Below are 24211 nucleotides of genomic sequence, written 5' to 3' on the forward strand. Positions count from 1 at the left end.
TAAGGGAACCTTTTTGGCCAGTATCCAGTATGATGAAAAATGATAACAATAACGCGGGATTTACCCTTCTCTGGCAATACAACGGGAAGCTGTGTTAAAGATGTTCAAACACCAAATGAACACCTTTTGCAAGGCATCATCAAGGCTGCATTAACCAACACACTCGTACTTGTGGCAAAACATGCAAAGCAAAGATCTTCAACACCTGTTTTTATCTCTCATGAAAGTTAAAACCTTTAAAGAGATGTTAACTACCTCGCCCGGTATACAGGAGGTCGTGGGTCTAATCCCGACCCTGACGCCTGCTGTGTATTTGGAGTTTGCGTGTCTCTCTCATCATCATCACGGTGGCTAGGAGATGTTAACTACCTCGCCTGGTGTACAGGAGGTCGTGGGTTTAATCCCGACCCTAACGCCGTCTGCTGCTGTATATTTGGAGTCTGCGTCTCTCTCTCATCATCATCATCATCACGGTGGCTAGGAGATGTTAACTACTTCGCCCGGTATACAGGAGGTCGTGGGTTTAATCCCGACCCAGACGCCAGCTGCTGTATATTTGGAGGCTGCGTGTCTCCCTCATCATCATCATCACGGTGGCTAGGAGATGTTAACTACTTCACCCGGTATACAGGAGGTCGTGGGTTTAATCCCGACCCTAACGCCGTCTGCTGCTGTATATTTGGAGTCTGCGTCTCTCTCTCATCATCATCATCACGGTGGCTAGGAGATGTTAACTACTTCGCCCGGTATACAGGAGGTCGTGGGTTTAATCCCGACCCTAACGCCGTCTGCTGCTGTATATTTGGAGTCTGCGTCTCTCTCTCATCATCATCATCATCACGGTGGCTAGGAGATGTTAACTACTTCGCCCGGTATACAGGAGGTCGTGGGTTTAATCCCGACCCTAACGCCGTCTGCTGCTGTATATTTGGAGTCTGCGTCTCTCTCTCCCCGTGTTAGTTTGGATTTGTCTCCGGGTTCTCCGTTTTTTCACTCCACATTGAGAATTAACGCCACGCCTTTAACGTATTTGGCTGAATTTTGATTTAAAGCTTTCGTGACTGCAGGGATTCATCTTCTTGGTGCTTTCGGTAAAGTCACGTAGAAGGGAAGTAATAAAATAATAAAAATAAAACATAATAAAATAATTCTCACGACGTTTCGGCCACAACGCAAGCAGCCTCTGTCTTCAGACGCTGTCGCCTCGACAGACCTGGTTTCACCTGAGGACGGCTGCTTGCGTTGTGGCCGAAACGTCGTGAGAATTATTTTATTATGTTTTATTTGTATTATTTTATTATTTCCATTCTACGTGACTTTACCGAAAGAACCAGGAAGACGTATTTGGCTGCTTTAAATGTCCAGGTGATGATGCTGATGATGATAAGCCACTCAGTTGAGTTGTCATGTGTGACAGGCAGTTGCGGTTCTAAAAAAAAAATCTACGTAGCTCAGTGGGACTTTACCTGCTAAAAACAAAAAAAGTTTCGTTTTAGTTTGTTAATTGATTAGTTCAAAGACTCGCAGGGTGCCACGGGAAGAAAGTCGGAAGGGGTTACACGAAGCACTGGCCAAACTGCGTGCGTGGCGTAACATCCTGTGACTGACAGAACTGCCATGACTGCGTGTTTCATCACCGCCACCATCAGCACCACCGCCGTCACCACCGCCGTCACCACCACCACCACCACCGCCGTCACCACCACCGTCACGTTCTGTTTCACAGCTTCACGCGAAAACAACTCGTTCCATCGCTCCCTCTCTCCTGCCTCTCTCGTCTCACTCTCTCTCTCCTCGACTCGCAGAAGAGGTAAGTCCAAAAACTTGATACCTTCATAAAATGTGACAACGTTATTATGTATGGTAATGTCGTTACGTGTCTATGCAGTCCGTTCTCATGTAATGTTGGTCGTGGTGGTAGTCGCGTTCCTGAAGAACAGCGCGTTTTGCTGTAAAACATCGCGTTATAATAAATAATGTATAATTGTAGGTGAATATAAAGCACAAGTCTGTTCTTCTATAATGCGCTGGTGGTGGGGTTGTAGTAGTAAAAAAAACCGCGTTATAAATTTTTTTTGTAAATAATTATATCTATACCAGCGGGAAGTACCCAGCGTTGCCCGGGCAAAAAATATATTTCAAAACTTCTCTCTTAAAAACCTGACATATACATACACAGATGCTAAGCTACTGTGAAAGCCCGGTGGGCAGTTTGTCCATTTATCCACCAACAAAGTCCAAAAAGTTATAGAAAGTGGAGGGTAAATAGTTGATGTAAAAGGTATCCGAAAATTGTCGACCCCCCCCCCCCTCCTCAAAAAATATCTTTACCCACGCGTAGGTATACATACCTACACACCCTACATACAACAGAGTAAGTAGTATCTATTGACTCTGTAGTAGTATCTACTGACTGTACAGTAGTATCTACTGAGCCAGTAGTAGCCACTGACTGTGTAGTAGTATTTAGTGACTTTAGTAACGACCGACCGTAGTATGATTTACTGGCCCTACAGTAGTATCTACCGACTCTATAGTAGTACTGACTAACTGTATAGTAGTATCTGCTGACTCCATAGTAGTGTAATAATCCTTCTTGAGACGGCTTCGGAATCAGTCCTTTTATTTCCACTCCACAATACACTTTGCTCACTCACTCTCCGTTGCTGGCAGACAACGGAGAGAGGACAGACTTCGCACTAAGTCCCCGCCGCGCACGTGGCACCCAGAGCCCCCGTCCGCGCGTGACCCTGCTCTTGTCAGTTTCAGTCTGCTCCCGATCGTTCTCCCTCACTCGCTCTTAATCCCTTCGTCACGTGGTCCCCCCAGCCAATCGTCCATGGACAGCTTCGACCATTCTCGATGGTTCCCTGTCAATCCCGGGACCACGCCCCTCATCCGGCTCCCCATTAGCTGGGGCCCCGAATAGCTAGGCCAATCACTCCTGATGACATGCCGTGATCACGCCTGGGCCATGGTCCCTATCTCAACCCTTATTGGCTACAAGCAGGACCGGCAAGCCAATCCCCACGTGAACCCTCTATGGCTGTTATTACAGTAGTATCCACTGAATATAGTAGTAACTACTAACTCTATAGCAGTATCTACTCATTCTATAGTAGTATCTACTGACTCCAGTAGCTACTGACCGTAGTAGTATCTACCGACTCTATAGTAGTACTGACTAACTGTATAGGAGTATCTGCTGACTCTATAGTAGTATCCACTGACTATAGTAGTATCTACTAACTCTATAGCAGTATCTACCCACTCTATAGTAGTAACTACTAACTCTATAGCAGTATCTATTCACTCTATAGTAGTATCTACTGACTCTAGTAGCTACTGACCGTAGTAGTATCTACTGACTGTATCTACTGACTGTAGCAGTATTTACTGACTGTAGTGGTATATACTGACTGTTTTAGTATCTACTAACTCTATATAGCAGTATCTACCAACTCGATAGCAGTATCTACTATCACTACAGCAGTGCATACCGACTGTGTTGGTACCTGCTATGATTACAGCAGTGCATACTGTGGTGGTACCTGCTTTCACTACAGCAGTGTATACCAACTTTGGTGGTACCTGCTTTCACTACAGCAGTGCATACCAACTTTGGTGGTACCTGCTTTCATTACAGCAGTGCATACTGTGGTGGTACCTGCTATGATTACAACAGTGCATACTGTGGTGGTACCTGCTATGATTACAACAGTGAATACTGACTGTGGTGGTACCTGCTATGATTACAGCAGTGCATACCGACTGTGTTGGTACCTGCTATGATTACAGCAGTGCATACCGACTGTGGTGGTACCTGCTATGATTACAATAGTGCATACTGACTGTGGTGGTACCTGCTATGATTACAGCAGTGCATACCGACTGTGGTGGTACCTGCTATGATTACAGCAGTGCATACCAACTTTGGTGGTACCTGCTTTCATTACAGCAGTGCATACTGACTGTGGTGGTACCTGCTATGATTACAGCAGTACATACTGTGGTGGTACCTGCTATGATTACAGCAGTACATACTGTGGTGGTACCTGCTATGATTACAGCAGTACATACTGTGGTGGTACCTGCTATGATTACAACAGTGAATACTGACTGTGGTGGTACCTGCTATGATTACAGCAGTGCATACCGACTGTGTTGGTACCTGCTATGATTACAGCAGTGCATACTGTGGTGGTACCTGCTTTCACTACAGCAGTGCATACTGACTGTGGTGGTACGTTATATGATTACAGCAGTGCATACTGACTGTGGTGGTACCTGCTATCACCGCATCAGTACATACTGATTGTAGTGGTACCTGCTTTCACTACAGCAGTGCATACTGTGGTGGTACCTGCTATGATTACAGCAGTGAATACTGACTGTGGTGGCGCCTGCTATGATAACAGCAGTGCATACTGAGTGTGGTGGGACCTGCTATGATTACAGCAGTGCATACTGTGGTGGTACCTGGTTTCATTACAGCATTGCTTACCGACTGTGGTGGTACCTGTATGATTACAGCAGTACAAACTGACTATGGTGGTACCTGCTATCACTACAGTAGTACATGCTGACTCTATAGCAGTATATATCGACTCTATAGCACAAAGTAGTCACCTGACAGAGTGCCGTGGTGAGGCCTAGTCCCGTGCAGAGCCCCCGGCCTACAATAATACTATCTAAGCGCTATAATATTAGTTTCTACCGACCTTATAGTAGTAAGTGCACACATTGGCGTGGGGGGAGAGAGAAGAGGACATGACACTTGAATGAATTTACCTCAGTGTTGCGTGTATTTTTTTTGCATTTTGAACGCGAAGGAGAAATCCCCCCCACCATCCACCGATGACACGCGTGCATTGCCAGCGGCAACCCCCGTGCAGCTTGGGCGGAGAAATAAATAAATAAAGAGAAATCGCACAAACACGCTAATTTCACTCATTTAAAGTTGACGGATTGCAAAACGGAATAGCCTATGCCAAGCACGAGGCTTACAGCGTGGTATCCGGCTAATTTTTTTTTCACGTAAACCCCACGGTTCGCGAGCCAAATCCTTCGCAAGTGCGCGTAAGCAGACAGACAGACGGACAGACAACAAATGCCTTTTATAGGTTAGAAGACTACCTTTACTACCCGGCATCGCCCGAGACTTGGATTCTTGTCTTGGATTAATACACGGCCTACGCGGAGGGTGGTGGGGAGGGTTGCATGACGATCGCTTGTTTTGTGATGGAAACGTCGTAGCTTTTTGTTTATTTCATTTTTATTTATTTGAACCTATCTACGTGACTTTACTGAAAGACCCAAAGAATAGTCTACTGTATGTTCAGGTTTTGCCATGGGAAATAGTCGAATAAACCACCCACTCTCTGTGGTGCTATAAACGAGAGGGGAGCCACACCAATGCCTTTAAACACTAGCTCCCTGAAAACAATTGCTTAAGGGCTATTTATAAAGTAGTATTACTTTTGTTATTATCTGCGTTCATTGTGCTAATCCCACTTTGAAAGGGGAGACTTTCGTCTGATTTTCAGGAAGGTTGAAACAAAAATGGCCGACAACAATGGCGACGGCAGCACTCGGCCTGAGCACCAGGGCGCAGGCTCCGTGTTCCTTCCGAGCCTGAACTTCTCCTACCTACGTTCACTCCTCGGCACAATTGCTCTGGGCGAATTGGTGAGAGGTTTTTTTCACCTGTGCGTGTGTTTGTGTGTGTGCGAGTGAGTGAGTAAGTGGATGCATGCGCGTGTGTATGGGACCGAGCGTGTAAAAGTGAGTGTGTGTGTGTGCGTGTATAGGAGTGGAGCCAGTAGTGTTGGCCAGATAGATGGAGGCTAAACGGGCATTGCACGGGCTGGAGAAGAGATGGAGCTGATGCGGTACGGGAAGATGTGGAGCTAAGTGGACTTGCTGAAGACTAGTACCAGCGGTGTCAAAATCGGCATCTATGGAGGAGGCTCGTGAAGGATGCTACAAGGCAATTGAAGGCAGTCGCCCTCCAACAACAATGGAAGGCAGAGGAACGACGCTCACAACAGAGCAGGCTGATGGCACAGTAAGGGGGCACAGCTGGTGCATTTGGTCAACCTATGGCACCTGCTGGGTCTGTCCCGTGACCTTTTGCCAATGGTCGTTCGACACTTCACGTGGCCTTAAAGTGTGCATAGGTTGGCACAGCCGCTGTGTTGATGTCACCACCAATTAGTAGGGAATGGCAGTTGTTGTTATAAAAGAGCAGAGCAGTAAGTGTAGTGGTGCGCTCCTAACCGGGCGAACCGATTCCCTGCTCATGGCCACTAACACCAGTGACAATAATCTGAACCGGTCATAGGCCTCTCCTAGGTCGACTCAGCCTCATATGAGTACGTGGTTCTTTGTCTTTTTGTGTGTGTGTGTGTGTATGTACCGTCCCAGCCTTCATAGGTGCTCGCTAACAACACTTGCCCCCAAAAGTATTTTACAGATTAACACATAGGCTTTCCGAAGCAATGTTATCCTAATAGAGATGTTTTTTGGGTTAGATCGCGTAAATGTAAATGTGCCGTTAAACCCGCCAACACTCGACACTAATTACTGGCGAAACCTCGTACTCGAATTGTAATGTTGTGGGTTTACTCTCCAACACGCCGGTTAGTGCCGAACTCAGAAATAATTGGCATGATTTGCTTATGTGACAAACCTTACCAATTGGCTGTGTCGGGTGGTGGCGGGTTTAACGACATTCATATATACACGATCTAATGCAAAAACAAACCTTTACTATGGATAGTCTAAATTTCGATTTAAAGCTTTCGTGACTGCAGGGATTCATCTTCTTGGTTCTTTCGGTAAAGTCATTCTACGTGTTCATAATCAACGTTTTTGGGTTTAGATCACGTTACTTATAAATGTGTCGTAACCCACCACCACCCGACACGGCCAATCAGTAAAAAAGTGTCACGTTGCTGGATGCAATTACCAGCGAAACGTCGTACTCAAATTGTAAATGTTGTGGTTTCACGCTTCAACACACCGGTGGGCTAAAGCAGTGAACTATTTGTCTTTTGTCAACGTGACACTTTTTTACTGATTGGCCGTGTCGGGTGGTGGAGGGTTACGACACATTTATAAGTAACGCGATCTAAACCCAAAAACGTTGATTATGAATAACATTGGTCGCGAAAGCCTACGTGTTAAACTCATTCTACGTGACTTTACCGAAAGAACCAAGAATATGGATAGTCTGTTACAGGCTATACAACGGTGGGGGAAAACTTTGTGTTGTTTGTCCTCTGCTATCGTCCAGATCTGCGGACTGCTGGCATGGTCCCTCGTCGCCTCCACCCCCTACTCGGTCTTCGCCGCGTACAAGTGGGTGCTGTTCGTGACCGTCTTCTGCTGGGTCGTGACATTGCTCCTCGTTGCCTACCAGTCGTTCGCCTTGCCCGTGCACTGCCTCAGCGTGTCCTGGCCATTGTTTGTGAGTTACATGCAGTCCTCGACTTGCGAACAACAACACCCGCACTTACGAACACCACTCGCGTTTACGAACACCACTCGCGTTTATGAACAACATTCACATGAACGAACACCACTCGCACTTACGAACACCATTCACACTTACGAACACCATCCGCACTTACGAACAACCGCGCTTATGAACACCACCTGCACTTACGAACAACACCCGCGCTTATAAACACCCGTGCCTACGAACACCCATGCTTATGAACACCCACACTTACAAACACCCTCACTTATGAATTCCTGCACTTACGAACACCACTCGCACTTAAGAACAACACCCGCGCCTACGAACACCCACGCTTACAAACACCCTCACTTATGCACACCCTTGCTTAATAAAACACCACCCGCGCTTACGAACACCCATGCTTATGAATTCCTGCACTTACAAACACCACCCACACTTATGAACACCACCCACACTTACGAACACCCGTCCTTATGAACACCTGCACATATGAACACCCACACTTATGAAAACCCTCAACTGATGAACCAGCTTCCAAGACATTTTATTTACATCAACTGTGCGAACTCGCTCCTGCAAACTGAACCACGTCACTATTTTGTTCAGTGGAGCGATCCTCTGTGAGATTTCATGAGTCACAGCCTCCTGCAGGGCGTGTTCATGTGTGTGTGTGTGCTCGTGCGCACGTTTGTGTGTTTGTGTTTGAAAGTGAGCGTGCGTGTGTGCATGTGTAATGTAGTAACTCCACGGGAGACGACTTCACGGGTAACACACTCTTTATTTTATCAAACTTGGTTACAGGTGACTAACACCTACTTTGTATCTCGGGTGACAAACACCCACTTCGCTACTTGGCGACTAACGCCCACTGAGTTACTCGGATGACCAACATCCACTTAGTACTCGGGTGACAAACACCCACTTAGCTACTTGGCGACTAACGCCCACTGAGTTACTCGGATGACCAACATCCACTTAGTACTCGGGTGACAAACACCCACTTAGCTACTTGGCGACTAACGCCCACTGAGCTACTCCGATGACCAACATCCTCTTAGCTACTTGGCGACTAACGCCACTGAGCTACTCGGATGACCAACATCCACTTAGTACTCGGGTGACAAACACCCACTTAGCTACTTGGCGACTAACGCCCACTGAGCTACTCGGATGACCAACATCCACTTAGCTACTCGGCGACTAACGCCACTGAGCTACTCGGATGACCAACATCCACTTAGCTACTCGGCGACTAACGCCACTGAGCTACTCGGATGACCAACATCCACTTAGCTACTCGGCGACTAAGTCTTCAGCTCCGTCTTCGGGTCTTCAACTGGGTAACTCTCCTCGAGTGCTCTCGCGCGTCCCCCTTTATACCCCACCTGCGGACGTCGCTGCGAGCACCCACTTATTCGACCAATCGCCGGGTGCTGGCTACGATCCTCTTTTCCCACATCTCATCGTGCCTCACCACTCACTCCGCGCCGCCTCGTCATCTGTCACTCCCGGCGCGCGCGTTCACACCACGCCCACAACGCGTGCCCAACCCCGCACCCCGCGCCGCCCCGTGATCCATCACTGTCACAGTCGGCGCACGTCAATACCACCACTACACATGCACGCACATGCCCCCGTGTGTGTGTGGTGTCCTGGGCCTCCACTAGGTAGACTCAGCTTCAAATGTGTGCCTGGTGTGGTGACTAATAAATATCGCCACTGGCGTGGCGCTGGCCACCCAACCCTCACTCATTGCCTGCCCCTACAATCCGTTTAGGCTATACGGGGGATCTTTGTCATTGTTGCCTGTCTTTGTATACGTGGGCGCGCGTGTCCCCGTGTGTGTGTGTGTCTGTGTGTGTGTCTCTTTGTGTGTGTGTGTCTGTGTGTGTGTCTCTTTGTGTGTGTGTGTCTGTGTATGTGTCTCTTTGTGTGTGTGTGTCTGTGTGTGTCTCTTTGTGTGTGTGTGTCTGTGTGTGTGTGTCTGTGTGTGTGTCTCTTTGTGTGTGTGTATGTCTGTGTGTGTGTCTCTTTGTGTGTGTGTCTGTGTGTGTATCTCTTTGTGTGTGTGTGTGTCTGTGTGTGTGTCTCTTTGTGTGTGTGTGTCTGTGTCTCTTTGTGTGTGTGTCTGTGTGTGTGTCTCTTTGTGTGTGTGTCTGTGTGTGTGTCTCTTTGTGTGTGTGTGTCTGTGTGTGTGTCTCTTTGTGTGTGTGTGTCTCTTTGTGTGTGTGTGTGTATCTGTGTGTGTGTCTCTTTGTGTGTGTGTCTGTGTGTGTGTGTGTGTGTGTGTCTGTGTGTGTGTGTGTCTGTGTGTGTGTCTGTGTGTGTGTGTCTGTGTGTGTGTCTCTTTGTGTGTGTGTGTGTCTGTGTGTGTGTCTCTCTGTGTGTGTGTCTGTGTGTGTGTCTCTTTGTGTGTGTGTCTGTGTGTGTGTCTGTGTGTGTGTCTGTGTGTGTGTCTGTGTGTGTGTCTCTTTGTGTGTGTGTCTGTGTCTCTGTGTGTGTGTGTCTGTGTGTGTGTGTGTCTCTTTGTGTGTGTGTCTGTGTGTGTGTCTCTCTGTGTGTGTGTGCAATTGTGGTTACTCATTGCCCCCCTTCCGACAAGCAAACCAGCATCGGGACTCAAGGTAAGTTTGTTTTCACGTCACTTTATTTATTTTTGTTATTTACTACATAGTATTTATCGGAGTATTACATGGAAATGTACAATATTCATTGTTTATGAGTTTAACAATGCTTCCCTTTTTCATTGAACCGTAACACATTTCATAACACTGACTTTATGGACATTAAACTATAGTCGTGTATTATTGTTGTGTTCCGACTTACGAACTTTTCGACTTACGAACGGAGGTGTCTCATGATTGGAGCTCGTTCATAAGTCGAGGACTACTTGGACAGCAATACCCCGATTTGCGTCATCTTAAGCCAACACACACTTAGGGGCCGTCCATAAATGACGTCACGCACCTAGGGGGGGGGGGTGGGGGGGTCAGACATTTGTGACGATGTGTGACGATGGGGGGGGGGGGTTTGAGAAATGTGACGTCACGTAAAAATGCGCAACTTTAAACAAATATAGACAACACGTTCTACTTAATTAAATTTACTTTTTAATAAATGTTTTCTCCTACAATATCAGAGTGCAGCGCCACATTAAACACGCACTACAATGACAATAGTTTTTTTTTATAGTTGAACCTATCTACGTGACTTTACTGAAAGACCCAAACAATAGTCTACCGCATGTTCAGGTTTTGCCATGGGAAATAGTGTAATAAACCACCCACTCTCTGTGGTGCTATAAACTAACAGCACTTGCCCAAACAGTCTGTTACAGGCTACAGGGATGGATCTTTGTGCGTGCGCGTGTGCCTGTGTGTGTGGCTCGTACAGGTCCTGTGCCTGGATTCCCTGTCGGCTGTCATGTATCTGACGGCGTTCATCACGGACGCAGCCTCGGTGCAGTTGGCTTCGGGCGTTCCTTTCATCTACAACCGTTGGGCAGCGTCGACGGTAGATGTCGCGGGCGACACGGACCAGTCCCCTCGTCAGAGACAAAGACAAAGATCTCCCAACGTGTAGCCTGTGCCAGACTGTTGGGGGGCAAGTGCTGTTAGTGGCGACACATTAACATAGCCACTTCCGTGCCCTCGTTTAGGAGGCCGCTTTTCTTTCTTACAGTTACATGCTATTCTCTCGCATTAACATCACGCTAAGCTCTCACATTAACATCATGCTAATCTCTCACATTAACATCATGCTAATCTCTCACATTAACATCATGCTATTCTCTCACATTAACATCACGCTAAGCTCTCACATTAACATCATGCTAATCTCTCACATTAACATCATGCTAATCTCTCGCATTAACATGATGCTAATCTCTCACATTAACATCATGCTAATCTCTCACATTAACATCATGCTAATTTCTCACATTAACATCATGCTAATCTCTCACATTAACATCACGCTAAGCTCTCACATTAACATCATGCTAATCTCTCACATTAACATCATGCTAATCTCTCACATTAACATGATGCTAATCTCTCACATTAACATCATGCTAATTTCTCACATTAACATCATGCTATTCTCTCACATTAACATCACGCTAAGCTCTCACATTAACATCATGCTAATCTCTCACATTAACATCATGCTAATTTCTCACATTAACATCATGCTATTCTCTCACATTAACATCACGCTAAGCTCTCACATTAACATCATGCTAATCTCTCACATTAACATCATGCTAATCTCTCACATTAACATCATGCTAATCTCTCACATTAACATCATGCTAATCTCTCGCATTAACATCATGCTATTCTCTCGCATTAACATCATGCTAATCTCTCACATTAACATCATGCTAATCTCTCGCATTAACATCATGCTAATCTCTCGCATTAACATGATGCTAATCTCTCACATTAACATCATGCTAATTTCTCACGTTAACATCACTAGCCCCGGCCACTTCTTTACGACCCTTGGGCTACACCTATTCAAACATTTTACAACAGTCTGCCTCAGCAGCAGCAGACCATGCTTTCCCACCTGATGATGGACGCTTGTGTTGCGCCCGAAACGTCGTGATTTATTTTATTTTATACCCACGTGACTTTACCGAAAGAACCAAAGAGTAGAGATGTTAACTACCTCGCCTGGTCTACAGGAGGCCGTGGGTTCGATCCCGACCCTGACGCCTGCTGCTGTATATTTGGAGTTTGCGTGTCTCTCTCTCTCATCATCATCACGGTGGCTAGGAGATGTTAACTACCTCGCCTGGTCTACAGGAGGCCGTGGGTTCGATCCCGACCCTGACGCCTGCTGCTGTATATTTGGAGTTTGCGTGTCTCTCTCTCATCATCATCACGGTGGCTAGGAGATGTTGACTACCTCGCCTGGTGTACAGGAGGCCGTGGGTTCGATCCCGACCCTGACGCCTGCTGCTGTATATTTGGAGTTTGCGTGTCTCTCTCTCATCATCATCACGGTGGCTATGAGATGTTGACTACCTCGCCTGGTCTACAGGAGGCCGTGGGTTCGATCCCGACCTTGACTCCTGCTGCTGTGTATTTGGAGTCTGCGTCTCTCTCTCTCTCTCCCCGTGGTCGCGTGGATTTTTCTCCGGGTCTTCCGGTTTTTTCACTCCACATTTAGAATCAACATCATGCATTTAGAGAGCGTTTGGCTGCTATGAATGTCCACGTGATGATACGCCGCTTCGTTGAATTAGTGTGGCCAGGTCGCTTCTGAAAAAGAGTGGGAAGTGGGCCTTCAATAGTTTAGTTTTAGCATGGCTGTCTGTGGGTTGTTGTGGGTCTCTGTGGGTCTCTGTGGGTCTCTGTGGGTTGTTATGGGTGTCTGTGGGTTGTTGTGGGTCTCTGTGGGTCTCTGTGGGTTGTTGTGGGTCTCTGTGGGTTGTTGTGGGTCTCTATGGGTCTCTGTGGGTTGTTGTGGGTCTCTGTGGGTTGTTGTGGGTCTCTGTGGGTCTCTGTGGGTTGTTGTGGGTCTCTGTGGGTCTCTGTGGGTTGTTGTGGGTCTCTATGGGTCTCTGTGGGTTGTTGTGGGTCTCTGTGGGTCTCTGTGGGTCTCTGTGGGTCTATGGGTCTCTATGGGTTGTTGTGGGTCTCTGTGGGTTGTTGTGGGTCTCTGTGGGTTGTTGTGGGTCTCTGTGGGTTGTTGTGGGTCTCTGTGGGTTGTTGTGGGTCTCTGTGGGTTGTTGTGGGTCTCTGTGGGTTGTTGTGGGTCTCTGTGGGTTGTTGTGGGTCTCTGTGGGTCTATGGGTCTCTGTGGGTTGTTGTGGGTCTCTGTGGGTTGTTGTGGGTCTCTGTGGGTTGTTGTGGGTCTCTGTGGGTTGTTGTGGGTCTCTGTGGATTGTTATGGGTCTCTGTGGATTGTTGTGGGTCTCTGTGGGTCTATGGGTCTCTGTGGGTTGTTGTGGGTCTCTGTGGGTTGTTGTGGGTCTCTGTGGGTCTATGGGTCTCTGTGGGTCTATGGCTCTCTGTGGGTCTATGGGTCTCTGTGGGTTGTTGTGGGTCTCTGTGGGTCTATGGGTCTCTGTGGGTTGTTGTGGGTCTCTGTGGGTCTATGGGTCTCTGTGGGTTGTTGTGGGTCTCTGTGGGTTGTTGTGGGTCTCTGTGGGTCTATGGGTCTCTGTGGGTTGATGTGGGTCTCTGTGGGTCTATGGGTCTCTGTGGGTTGATGTGGGTCTCTGTGGATCTATGGGTCTCTGTGGGTTGTTGTGGGTCTCTGTGGGTTGTTGTGGGTCTCTGCGGGTCTATGGGTCTCTGTGGGTTGTTGTGGGTCTCTGTGGGTTGTTGTGGGTCTCTGTGGGTCTCTGTGGGTTGTTGTGGGTCTCTATGGGTCTCTGTGGGTTGTTGTGGGTCTCTGTGGGTCTCTGTGGGTCTCTGTGGGTCTATGGGTCTCTATGGGTTGTTGTGGGTCTCTGTGGGTCTCTGTGGGTCTATGGGTCTCTATGGGTTGTTGTGGGTCTCTGTGGGTCTATGTGGGTCTATGGGTCTCTGTGGGTCTCTGTGGGTCTCTGTGGGTCTCTGTGGGTCTATGGGTCTCTATGGGTTGTTGTGGGTCTATGTGGGTCTATGGGTCTCTGTGGGTCTATGGGTCTCTGTGGGTTGTTGTGGGTCTCTGTGGGTTGTTGTGGGTCTCTGTGGGTTGTTGTGGGTCTCTGTGGGTTGTTGTGGGTCTCTGTGGGTCTATGGGTCTCTGTGGGTTGTTGTGGGTCTCTATGGGTTGTTGTGGGTCTCTGTGGGTTGTTGTGGGTCTCTGTGGGTCTCTGTGGGTCTCTGTGGGTCTCTGTGGGTTGTTGTGGGTCTCTGTGGGTTGTTGTGGGTCTCTGTGGGTTGTTGTGGGTCTCTGTGGGTTGTTGTGGGTCTCTGTGGGTTGTTGTGGGCCTCTGTGGGTTGTTGTGGGTCTCTGTGGGTTGTTGTGGGTCTCTGTGGGTTGTTGTGGGTCTCTGTGGGTTGATGTGGGTCTCTGTGGGTTGTTGTGGGTCTCTGTGGGTCTATGGGTCTCTGTGGGTTGTTGTGGGTCTCTGTGGGTTGTTGTGGGTCTCTGTGGGTTGTTGTGGGTCTCTGTGGGTTGTTGTGGGTCTCTGTGGATTGTTGTGGGTCTCTGTGGATTGTTGTGGGTCTCTGTGGGTCTATGGGTCTCTGTGGGTTGTTGTGGGTCTCTGTGGGTTGTTGTGGGTCTCTGTGGGTCTATGGGTCTCTGTGGGTCTATGGCTCTCTGTGGGTCTATGGGTCTCTGTGGGTTGTTGTGGGTCTCTGTGGGTCTATGGGTCTCTGTGGGTTGTTGTGGGTCTCTGTGGGTCTATGGGTCTCTGTGGGTTGTTGTGGGTCTCTGTGGATTGTTGTGGGTCTCTGTGGGTCTATGGGTCTCTGTGGGTTGATGTGGGTCTCTGTGGGTCTATGGGTCTCTGTGGGTTTATGTGGGTCTCTGTGGGTCTATGGGTCTCTGTGGGTTGTTGTGGGTCTCTGTGGGTTGTTGTGGGTCTCTGCGGGTCTATGGGTCTCTGTGGGTTGTTGTGGGTCTCTGTGGGTCTATGGGTCTCTGTGGGTTGATGTGGGTCTCTGTGGGTCTATGGGTCTCTGTGGGTTGATGTGGGTCTCTGTGGGTCTATGGGTCTCTGTGGGTTGTTGTGGGTCTCTGTGGGTTGTTGTGGGTCTCTGCGGGTCTATGGGTCTCTGTGGGTTGATGTGGGTCTCTGTGGGTCTATGGGTCTCTGTGGGTTGTTGTGGGTCTCTGTGGATTGTTGAGGGTCTCTGCGGGTTTATGGGTCTCTGTGGGTTGTTGTGGGTCTCTGCGGGTCTATGGGTCTCTGTGGGTTGTTGTGGGTCTCTGTGGATTGTTGAGGGTCTCTGCGGGTCTATGGGTCTCTGTGGGTTGTTGTGGGTCTCTGTGGGTTGTTGTGGGTCTCTGTGGATTGTTGTGGGTCTCTGTGGATTGTTGTGGGTCTCTGTGGGTCTATGGGTCTCTGTGGGTTGTTGTGGGTCTCTGTGGGTTGTTGTGGGTCTCTGTGGGTCTATGGGTCTCTGTGGGTTGTTGTGGGTCTCTGTGGGTTGTTGTGGGTCTCTGTGGATTGTTGTGGGTCTCTGTGGATTGTTGTGGGTCTCTGTGGGTCTATGGGTCTCTGTGGGTTGTTGTGGGTCTCTGTGGGTTGTTGTGGGTCTCTGTGGGTCTATGGGTCTCTGTGGGTCTATGGCTCTCTGTGGGTCTATGGGTCTCTGTGGGTTGTTGTGGGTCTCTGTGGGTCTATGGGTCTCTGTGGGTTGTTGTGGGTCTCTGTGGGTCTATGGGTCTCTGTGGGTTGTTGTGGGTCTCTGTGGGTCTATGGGTCTCTGTGGGTTGTTGTGGGTCTCTGTGGGTTGTTGTGGGTCTCTGTGGGTTGTTGTGGGTCTCTGTGGGTCTATGGGTCTGTGTGAGTATGGCTCTCTGTGGGTTGTTGTGGGTCTCTGTGGTTTTATGGGTCTCGATGAGTATGGGTCTCTGTGGGTCTATGGGTCTGTATGAGTATGGGTCTCTGTGGGTCTATGGGTCTCTATGAGTATGGGTCTCTGTGGGTCTATGAGTCTCTATGAGTATGGGTCTCTGTGGGTCTATGGGTCTCTATGAGTATGGGTCTCTGTGGTTCTATGAGTCTCTATGAGTATGGGTCTCTGTGGGTCTATGGGTCTCTATGAGTATGGGTCTCTGTGAGTCTATGGGTCTCTATGAGTATGGGTCTCTGTGGGTCTATGAGTCTCTATTAGTATGGGTCTCTGTGGGTCTATGGGTCTCTATGAGTATGGGTCTCTGTGGGTCTATGAGTCTCTATGAGTATGGGTCTCTGTGGGTCTATGGGTCTCTGTGGGTTGTTGTGGGTCTCTGTGGGTCTATGAGTCTCTATTAGTATGGGTCTCTGTGGGTCTATGGGTCTCTATGAGTATGGGTCTCTGTGGTTCTATGAGTCTCTATGAGTATGGGTCTATGTGGGTCTATGGGTCTCTATGAGTATGGGTCTCTGTGGTTCTATGAGTCTCTATGAGTATGGGTCTCTGTGGGTCTATGGGTCTCTATGAGTATGGGTCTCTGTGGGTCTCTATGAGTCTCTATGAGTATGGGTCTCTGTGGGTCTATGAGTCTCTATGAGTATGGGTCTCTGTGGGTCTATGGGTCTCTGTGAGTATGGGTCTCTGTGGGTCTATGGGTCTCTATGAGTCTGAGTCTCTGTGGATCTATGGGTCTCTATTAGTATGGGTCTCTGTGGGTCTATGGGTCTCTATGAGTATGGGTCTCTGTGGGTCTATGGGTCTCTGTGAGTATGGGTCTCTGTGGGTCTATGGGTCTCTATGAGTATGAGTCTCTGTGGGTCTATGGGTCTCTATGAGTATGGGTCTCTGTGGGTCTATGGGTCTCTATGAGTATGGGTCTCTGTGGTTCTATGAGTCTCTATGAGTATGGGTCTCTGTGGGTCTATGGGTCTCTATGAGTATGAGTCTCTGTGGGTCTATGGGTCTTTATGAGTATGGGTCTCTGTGGGTCTATGGGTCTCTATGAGTATGGGTTTTTTTGGGTCTATGGGTCTCTGTGAGTGTCCAAGCAGCTTGTGTTTGGTCGGATAGAGGGTGCTAAACGAGCACGGCATGGGCTGGATGGAGCTGATGGGTGAGTGGGTTAGTGAGTGAGTGAGTGGCATGGGCTGGGGAAGAGATTAAGCTGATGGGTGAGTGAGTGAGTGGTATGGGCTGGAGAAGAGATTAATATGATGGGTGAGTGAGTGGCATGTGCTGGGGAAGAGATTGACTCATGTGGTAGAGAATGATGTGGAGCTGATTGGCTGACAACTAGCGTGTCAAGAGCCTCTGTTGAGGAGGAGGCTCGTGAAGGACGCTACTGGGCAGTTGGAGGCAGTCGCCCTCCGGCAACAGCCGAGGGCAGAGAGCGCGCCGCTCACAACAACGAGCGGGGCGCCGCGCGGATAAAACGCAGGGAGTTGGCACAGTGGGGAGGACAGCTGGTGGTGCATCTGCCGGTCATCTCAATCAGTCAACTCCATGGCACCTGCTGGGTCTGTCCCGTGACCTCCTGCCAGCGGGCTTTCGACACTTCACGTGGCCTCAAAGTGCATCGAGCCGGCATAAGCGCCATGTCGTAAAGATAGGAAGGGTCCTCATCTGTAGGATCGACAGTTCACCAGCAACGATTCAAGCGAGCAACTCTCTGGATGACGCACCGCGTGTCAAACCGGGTCCATAGTTGTGCTGTGAAATGATTCACTCCCAGAAGGCCATGGGGTAATGGGTTGTATTATTGGCTATGTGGACAGACGGATATGTGAAGGATACAGTGTTCAAACTTGATTTGGAGCGTTGTCTGGGTATTTATTTAATTTCCGCTTTTACGACTTGGAGAAGGTTAACATGTATCAAATATGTGTTATTAAAACTAACACTTAAAACTAAATTGAACAATTTTAATATTCCCAAGTAAGGCCCGACTGAGCTGTGTGTAGTTCTTTTTTAGAAGCGACGTGGCCCATCACAATTGAAAGCTCAACGAAGTGGCTTATCATCATCATCGTCATCATCACGTGGACATTCATTGCAGCAGCCAAATACTTTCGAAACGCGTAATGCCGATTCTAAATGTGGACTGAATAAGTAATATTTAAAAATACTTTTTTTTAAACACGCTTTCATGAAATGTACCGTACGAGTAATGGCAGAACTCCACGACTCCAGGAAGTGGCCCCGAAGCTTGCCATAACGTAATGGACTGTGGCCAATTACAGCCAACGTCAGTTGAGCGTGGACAAATTAGACCCAAGCCGAAACATAACATATAAAAAATAATGCTTAAAAAATATATATATTTTTTTTACGATAGAATATAGTATTGTCATCAGTATGACATAAGTATACCAAGTTTGCAGTCAATACCACATTGGGAAGTGGGTTATAATGGAGTTACAAGATTTGAGGATACAACGACAACAACAACGACAACAACAACGACAACAACAACGACAACAACAGACAGAGTTAAATAAAAGCGTGTAAAAAAGGAAGAGAGCCCAGAGAAAAATCCACGCGACCACGGGAAGAGAGAGAGACGCAGACTCCGAATATACAGCAGCAGGCATCGTCAGGGTCGGGATCGAACCTACGACCTTCTACATATCAGGCGAGGTAGCTAACATCTCCTAGCCACCGGGACTCCCACTCATTCATTCTCACGTTCCCCCTCCCTCCCGTGACGTCATCCTAAAAAGTGGACCACTCACTCATCCATTCGTCACTCATTCATTCACTCATTCGTTCACTCATTCATTCATTCACATTCCAACGCGCCCCCCACTCCCGTGATATCAGAATAAAAGAGTGGACCACTCACTCACCCATTCGTCACTCATTCATTCACTCGTTCATTCTAACGCCCCCCCACTCCCCTCCCTCCCGTCATTCTAAAACACATTGTCCTGCGGAGGGAGCTGGTAGGAACGTTGGGTTGCTCGGTCAATGGCCAGGGTCAACGGCGGCGTGGTGTATTCCGCAAAAATGCCCGACTGTGAGGGCGGGCACAAGCCGGCGTGAGTAGGTTAAACGTTGAGTTTTATAAGGGCACCACGGGGTGACCAGCCCCTCCCCACCCACCCCCCACCCAGCCCCACCCTCCCCACCCAGCCCCTCCGCCATCCTCCCAACCCAGCCCCTCCCCACCCTCCCCACACAGCCCCTCCCAACCCAGCCCCTCCCCACTCTCCCCTCCCTCCCCAGCCCCTCCCTCCCCACCCAGCCCCTCCCTGCACGACGGACGGACGGACACAATAATCCCCTGTGGGCTGGTGTAACCAGGAGGTTCCTACCATTAGGAGGGGACCCATACTCACCCACCCACCCACCAACTGACCCATTCATTCACTCCGCCTATTCATTCTAACGCTCTTTCACCCACCCCGCCCGTGCCACGCAGTTCTTCGCCCTGCTCTGCACGTTGCTGTACGCGGCTGGCTCCTACCTGGGCTGGCTCGAGTGGAAAAGTGGAGGCGACTCGGGTGCCACGGGCAGCAGCAGTGGCCACGGCATCAGCAACGAGCCAGCACCATACCAGCAGTGACCAGGGGGAGGAGGGGTGATGGTGATTGTTCCAGAGCCAGATGATGTGTGTGTGTGTGCTGTGTGTGCTGCGGTGATGATTTGTGATGTGTACTGTGCGCTCTGATGGTGTGTGCTGTGTGTGTTTGTGCTGTCTGTGCTATCATGATGTGTGAGTATTAGGGGTAACGTTCATATACGGTGTTTTAACAACAGTTGTGACTTTATTTCTTTCCTTCCCGCTGGCATTGGGGCTCGTGCTCGGGCTAGTCGAGGGTTGGTGTTGGAGCCAGTGTTGGGGCAATGCTCGGGCTAGTGCTAGTGGTAGGGTGGGGCTAGTGTTAGTGCTAGGGGATGGATAGTGTTAGGGCTATGCTAGCGCTAGTGCTCGGGTAGGGATAGTGTTAGGGCTAGGTTAGGGCTAGTGTAGGGTAGGGATAGTGTTAGGGCTATGCTAGCGCTAGTGCTAGGGTAGGGATAGTGTTAGGGCTAGGTTAGGGCTAGTGCTAGGGTAGGGATAGTGTTAGGGCTAGGTTAGGGCTAGTGTAGGGTAGGGATAGTGTTAGGGCTAGGGGATGGATAGTGTTAGGGCTAGGTTAGGGCTAGTGTAGGGTAGGGATAGTGTTAGGGCTAGGTTAGGGCTAGTGTAGGGTAGGGATAGTGTTAGGGCTAGGGGATGGATAGTGTTAGGGCTAGGTTAGGGCTAGTGCTAGGGTAGGGATAGTGTTAGGGCTAGGTTAGGGCTAGTGTAGGGTAGGGATAGTGTTAGGGCTAGGGGATGGATAGTGTTAGGGCTAGGTTAGGGCTAGTGCTAGGGGATGGATAGTGTTAGGGCTAGGTTAGGGCTAGTGCTAGGGTAGGGATAGTGTTGGGGCTAGGTTAGGGCTAGTGCTAGGGTAGGGATAGTGTTAGGGCTAGGTTAGCGCTAGTGCTAGGGTAGGGATAGTGTTAGGGCTAGGTTAGGGCTAGTGTAGGGTAGGGATAGTGTTAGGGCTATGCTAGCGCTAGTGCTAGGGTAGGGATAGTGTTAGGGCTAGGTTAGGGCTAATGTAGGGTAGGGATAGTGTTAGGGCTATGCTAGCGCTAGTGCTAGGGTAGGGATAGTGTTAGGGCTAGGTTAGCGCTAGTGTAGGGTAGGGATAGTGTTAGGGCTAGGTTAGGGCTAGTGTAGGGTAGGGATAGTGTTAGCGCTAGGTTAGGGCTAATGCTAGGGTAGGGATAGTGCTAGGGTAGGGCTAGGTTAGGGCTAGTGCTAGGGTAGGGCTAGGTTTGGGCTAGGTTTGGGCTAGGAAACACGTGTTGCGCCATTATTGAGGCGCTGTGTGTCTTCTGACTTGTCGCCACGCTCACAGGCCGATAGGGAGCAGCAGGGAGAGTGAGTGGGAGGTGGTTAACCTCAGGTAACCCCCCCCCCCCGAGCCACGTGACAGGAGGTAGAGACCCCAGACCCCCAAGGGGTGGGGGCTGTGGGCTAAAGGTTCATTCCCGACCCTTCGAGATCCGTCTGGAAGGTTCGATGGAAGGTGTGGCTAGGGGCGGGGTAAGCCCCAACTTAATTCTAGATTTGAAGCTTTCGTGACGGCAAAGATTCATACTCTTTGTTTTTTTCGGTAAAGTCACGTCGGTAAAAAAAATGAAAACGAAATTAAATCACGACGTTTCGGGCGCAACACAAGCGCCCTCCTTCAGGTGTGGACAACGTAGCGAAAGCACCACCGCTTAAGTGTGTCTAAGAGATGGCTGTGGCGAGGAAGCCCCAACTTGCGTATAAAATAAAAATTAATAAAAATAAAATAATAAAAATCACTTTTAAAATCAATTTCAATTTCATTTTTTTTTACCTACGTGACTTTACCGATAAAACTAATAGTATGAACCCTTGCAGTCACGAAAGCTTCAAATCTAGAATTGTGTATAAAAGTCGGTCTTCTCAAGACCCGAAGACATCATAAGACGAGACCAGCACCCTGGGGACCCTCAACCGAGGCTCTTGTAAGAGCCGGGTTGTAGCGGACCAGCGGTGAGACCCGTACCCTGGCTAGGTCGGGTCAGGCTAGGCCTCCCCTAGCTCCAGTAGCGGAGGACCCGAGAGAACGTAGCCCTGAGTGTGTAGGGCCCCGCTAGAAGTCATATTCTCAGGTTTTTTCGGTAAAGTCACGTAGGTTATTTTTATTCATTTTGATGTTTTACCTACGTGACTTTACCGAAAAAACCTGAGAATATGAATCCTTGCAGTCACGAAAGCTTCAAATCTAGAATCCCCGCTAGAAGGTTATCGAGTGAAGGGGCCGTACCCCCGTAGTGTTACAGGGGCCGTACCCCCGTAGTGTCACAGGGGCCGTACCCCCGTAGTGTCACAGGGGCCGTACCCCCGTAGTGTTACAGGGGCCCTACCCCCGTAGTGTTACAGGGGCCGTACCCCCGTAGTGTTACAGGGGCCCTACCCCCGTAGTGTTACAGGGGCCGTACCCCCGTAGTGTTACAGGGGCCCTACCCCCGTAGTGTTACAGGGGCCCTACCCCCGTAGTGTTACAGGGGCCGTACCCCCGTAGTGTTACAGGGGCCCTACCCCCGTAGTGTCACAGGGGCCCTACCCCCGTAGTGTTACAGGGGCCGTACCCCCGTAGTGTTACAGGGGCCCTACCCCCGTAGTGTTACAGGGGCCGTACCCCCGTAGTGTCACAGGGGCCCTACCCCCGTAGTGTTACAGGGGCCCTACCCCCGTAGTGTCACAGGGGCCCTACCCCCGTAGTGTTACAGGGGCCGTACCCCCGTAGTGTCACAGGGGCCCTACCCCCGTAGTGTTACAGGGGCCCTACCCCCGTAGTGTCACAGGGGCCGTACCCCCGTAGCGTTACAGCTATTGCTATCGTTGATCTGAATAAACGCGTTGCCTCTAAGAAGACGTCTCCTCGAAGTTTGTGACCACAACACACGCGTAATAAAAAAAATTCCTGTGCGTTTTTGTATTTCTGGAGATTTCATGATGTTGCAACTTCAGTAGAAGTCATAAAAAGGTTACATATTTAAATGTACTTCCATTCGAACAGTGTTGCTATTCAAATGTAACCCATTCTTCACGTGTCACCCGTCATTGAAGGGATATAACGTTACACTTGAATACGCATTTGCACTGAAACAAGAGACACCCAGAGCCAGGATTCGAACTCAGTCTCTCAGTATCTCAGGCTTTGTGTCTCTTGGCGTGGCCAATGTGAATCTCAATAGACGGAGACACCGAGACCCAGGGCTCGGACTCTTTCTCTCAGAGTCTCAGGCTCTGTTTCTCTTGACGTGGCCACTGTGGATCTCAATAGAGGGGAAACACCGAGACCCAGGGCTCGAACTCTGTCTCTCAGAGTCTCAGGCTCTGTTTCTCTTGGCGTGGCCACTGTGAATCTCAATAGACGGAGAAACACAGAGACCCAGGGCTCGAACTCTTGTCTCTCAGTGTCTCAGGCTCTGTGTTTCTTGACGTGGCCACTGTGGATCTCAATCGAGGGGAAACACCGAGACCCAGGGCTCGAACTCAGTCTCGCAGTGTCTCAGTCTTTGTGTTTCTTGGCGTGGCCAATGTGAATCTCAATAGACGGAGACACCGAGACCCAGGGCTCGGACTTTGTCTCTCAGTGTCTCAGGCTCTGTTTCTCTTGGCGTGGCCACTCTGGATCTCAATAGAGGGGAAACACCGAGACCCAGGGCTCGAACTCTGTCTGTCAGTGTCTCAGGCTCTGTGTTTCTTGATGTGGCCACTGTGAATCTCAATAGAGGGGAAACACCGAGACCCAGGGCTCGAACTCTGTCTCTCAGAGTCTCAGGCGTTGTGTCTCTTGACGTGGCCACTGTGGATTTTAATAGACGGAGGCACCCAGAGCCAGGGCTCGAACCCAGACCATGGTCTCGTCACAGTGGTTCTCATCCATAAAGTACGCGGACTCGCTGGGGGTATACGGCTTTGGTACATACCAAAGCCGCAATTATTATAATTATAATAAATATTGGGGGGGGGACACATCCCCCCCCCAATATTCAAATATGCTCAAAATGTCCCCCCCCCTAATATATAGCTATAAAAATGATTTTGCTAGCTATGTAAATAAAAACAAAATTTTCTAAACCTTGGCCACAATATCTGGACTTGTCTTCATATAAAGCAATGCATAGATTTATGTTTATATGATTGTGGTTATGGTTGTACTTTATTCATCCCTCATCTCTGCGATTACATACGATGAAACAAGAAATGGTAAAAAAGTCAAAACAGAGCAATGTAATACAATACACTATTAGACATTCTTGTAAAAAATTAGATGAAAAGTCCATCCCACGTGTTAGTGATTTTTTTTTTATTTTATTCAGGAAATTAGTTTTCAAATTTAGATTTTTTTTCTGGGGGGGGGGACCCCCAAACGCCCTGGAAGATTTGGTCCCCCCCAATGTTGACTCCGTGGCTACGGCCTTGCGCAACGCGCTGTACTCGATGAGCAGCGTCAGCGAGATGAGCTCATGGGAGTGCGCGTGGCTGAGTTACCCTTGGGACCCAGGCACGCGAAGATCATCCTTGAACCAGGTACCAGAGGTGGGACAAAGTCATTGTTATGCAAGTCCAAGT

The 24211-nt window shown here is 49.2% G+C and overlaps 1 protein-coding gene across 11 annotated transcripts; it reads left to right on the forward strand.

The window, feature by feature from the left end:
• Positions 1-1532: 1532 nt before the first annotated feature.
• LOC144736786 (plasmolipin-like) lies at positions 1533-22510 on the forward strand. 11 transcript variants are annotated; one of them, XR_013588823.1, is made up of 6 exons: positions 1533-1810; positions 5547-5688; positions 7298-7471; positions 10880-10999; positions 19478-20754; positions 20839-22510. XR_013588823.1 is itself a non-coding variant. In XM_078619420.1 (5 exons), the coding sequence occupies exons 2-5, from the start codon at positions 5563-5565 to the stop codon at positions 19619-19621; spliced, it is 564 nt and encodes a 187-aa protein (XP_078475546.1). In that variant the 5' UTR covers positions 1533-1810; positions 5523-5562; the 3' UTR covers positions 19622-20832. The 11 variants fall into 11 exon arrangements, 3 of the variants coding, with proteins under 3 accessions (XP_078475546.1, XP_078475544.1, XP_078475545.1); XR_013588825.1 differs by having other exon boundaries at positions 19478-20715; XR_013588826.1 differs by having other exon boundaries at positions 19478-20636.
• Positions 22511-24211: the final 1701 nt, after the last annotated feature.

The sequence above is a fragment of the Lampetra planeri genome, chromosome 63 (genome assembly GCF_965212315.1).
Source record: "Lampetra planeri chromosome 63, kcLamPlan1.2.h2, whole genome shotgun sequence".
Classification (NCBI taxonomy): domain Eukaryota; kingdom Metazoa; phylum Chordata; class Hyperoartia; order Petromyzontiformes; family Petromyzontidae; genus Lampetra; species Lampetra planeri.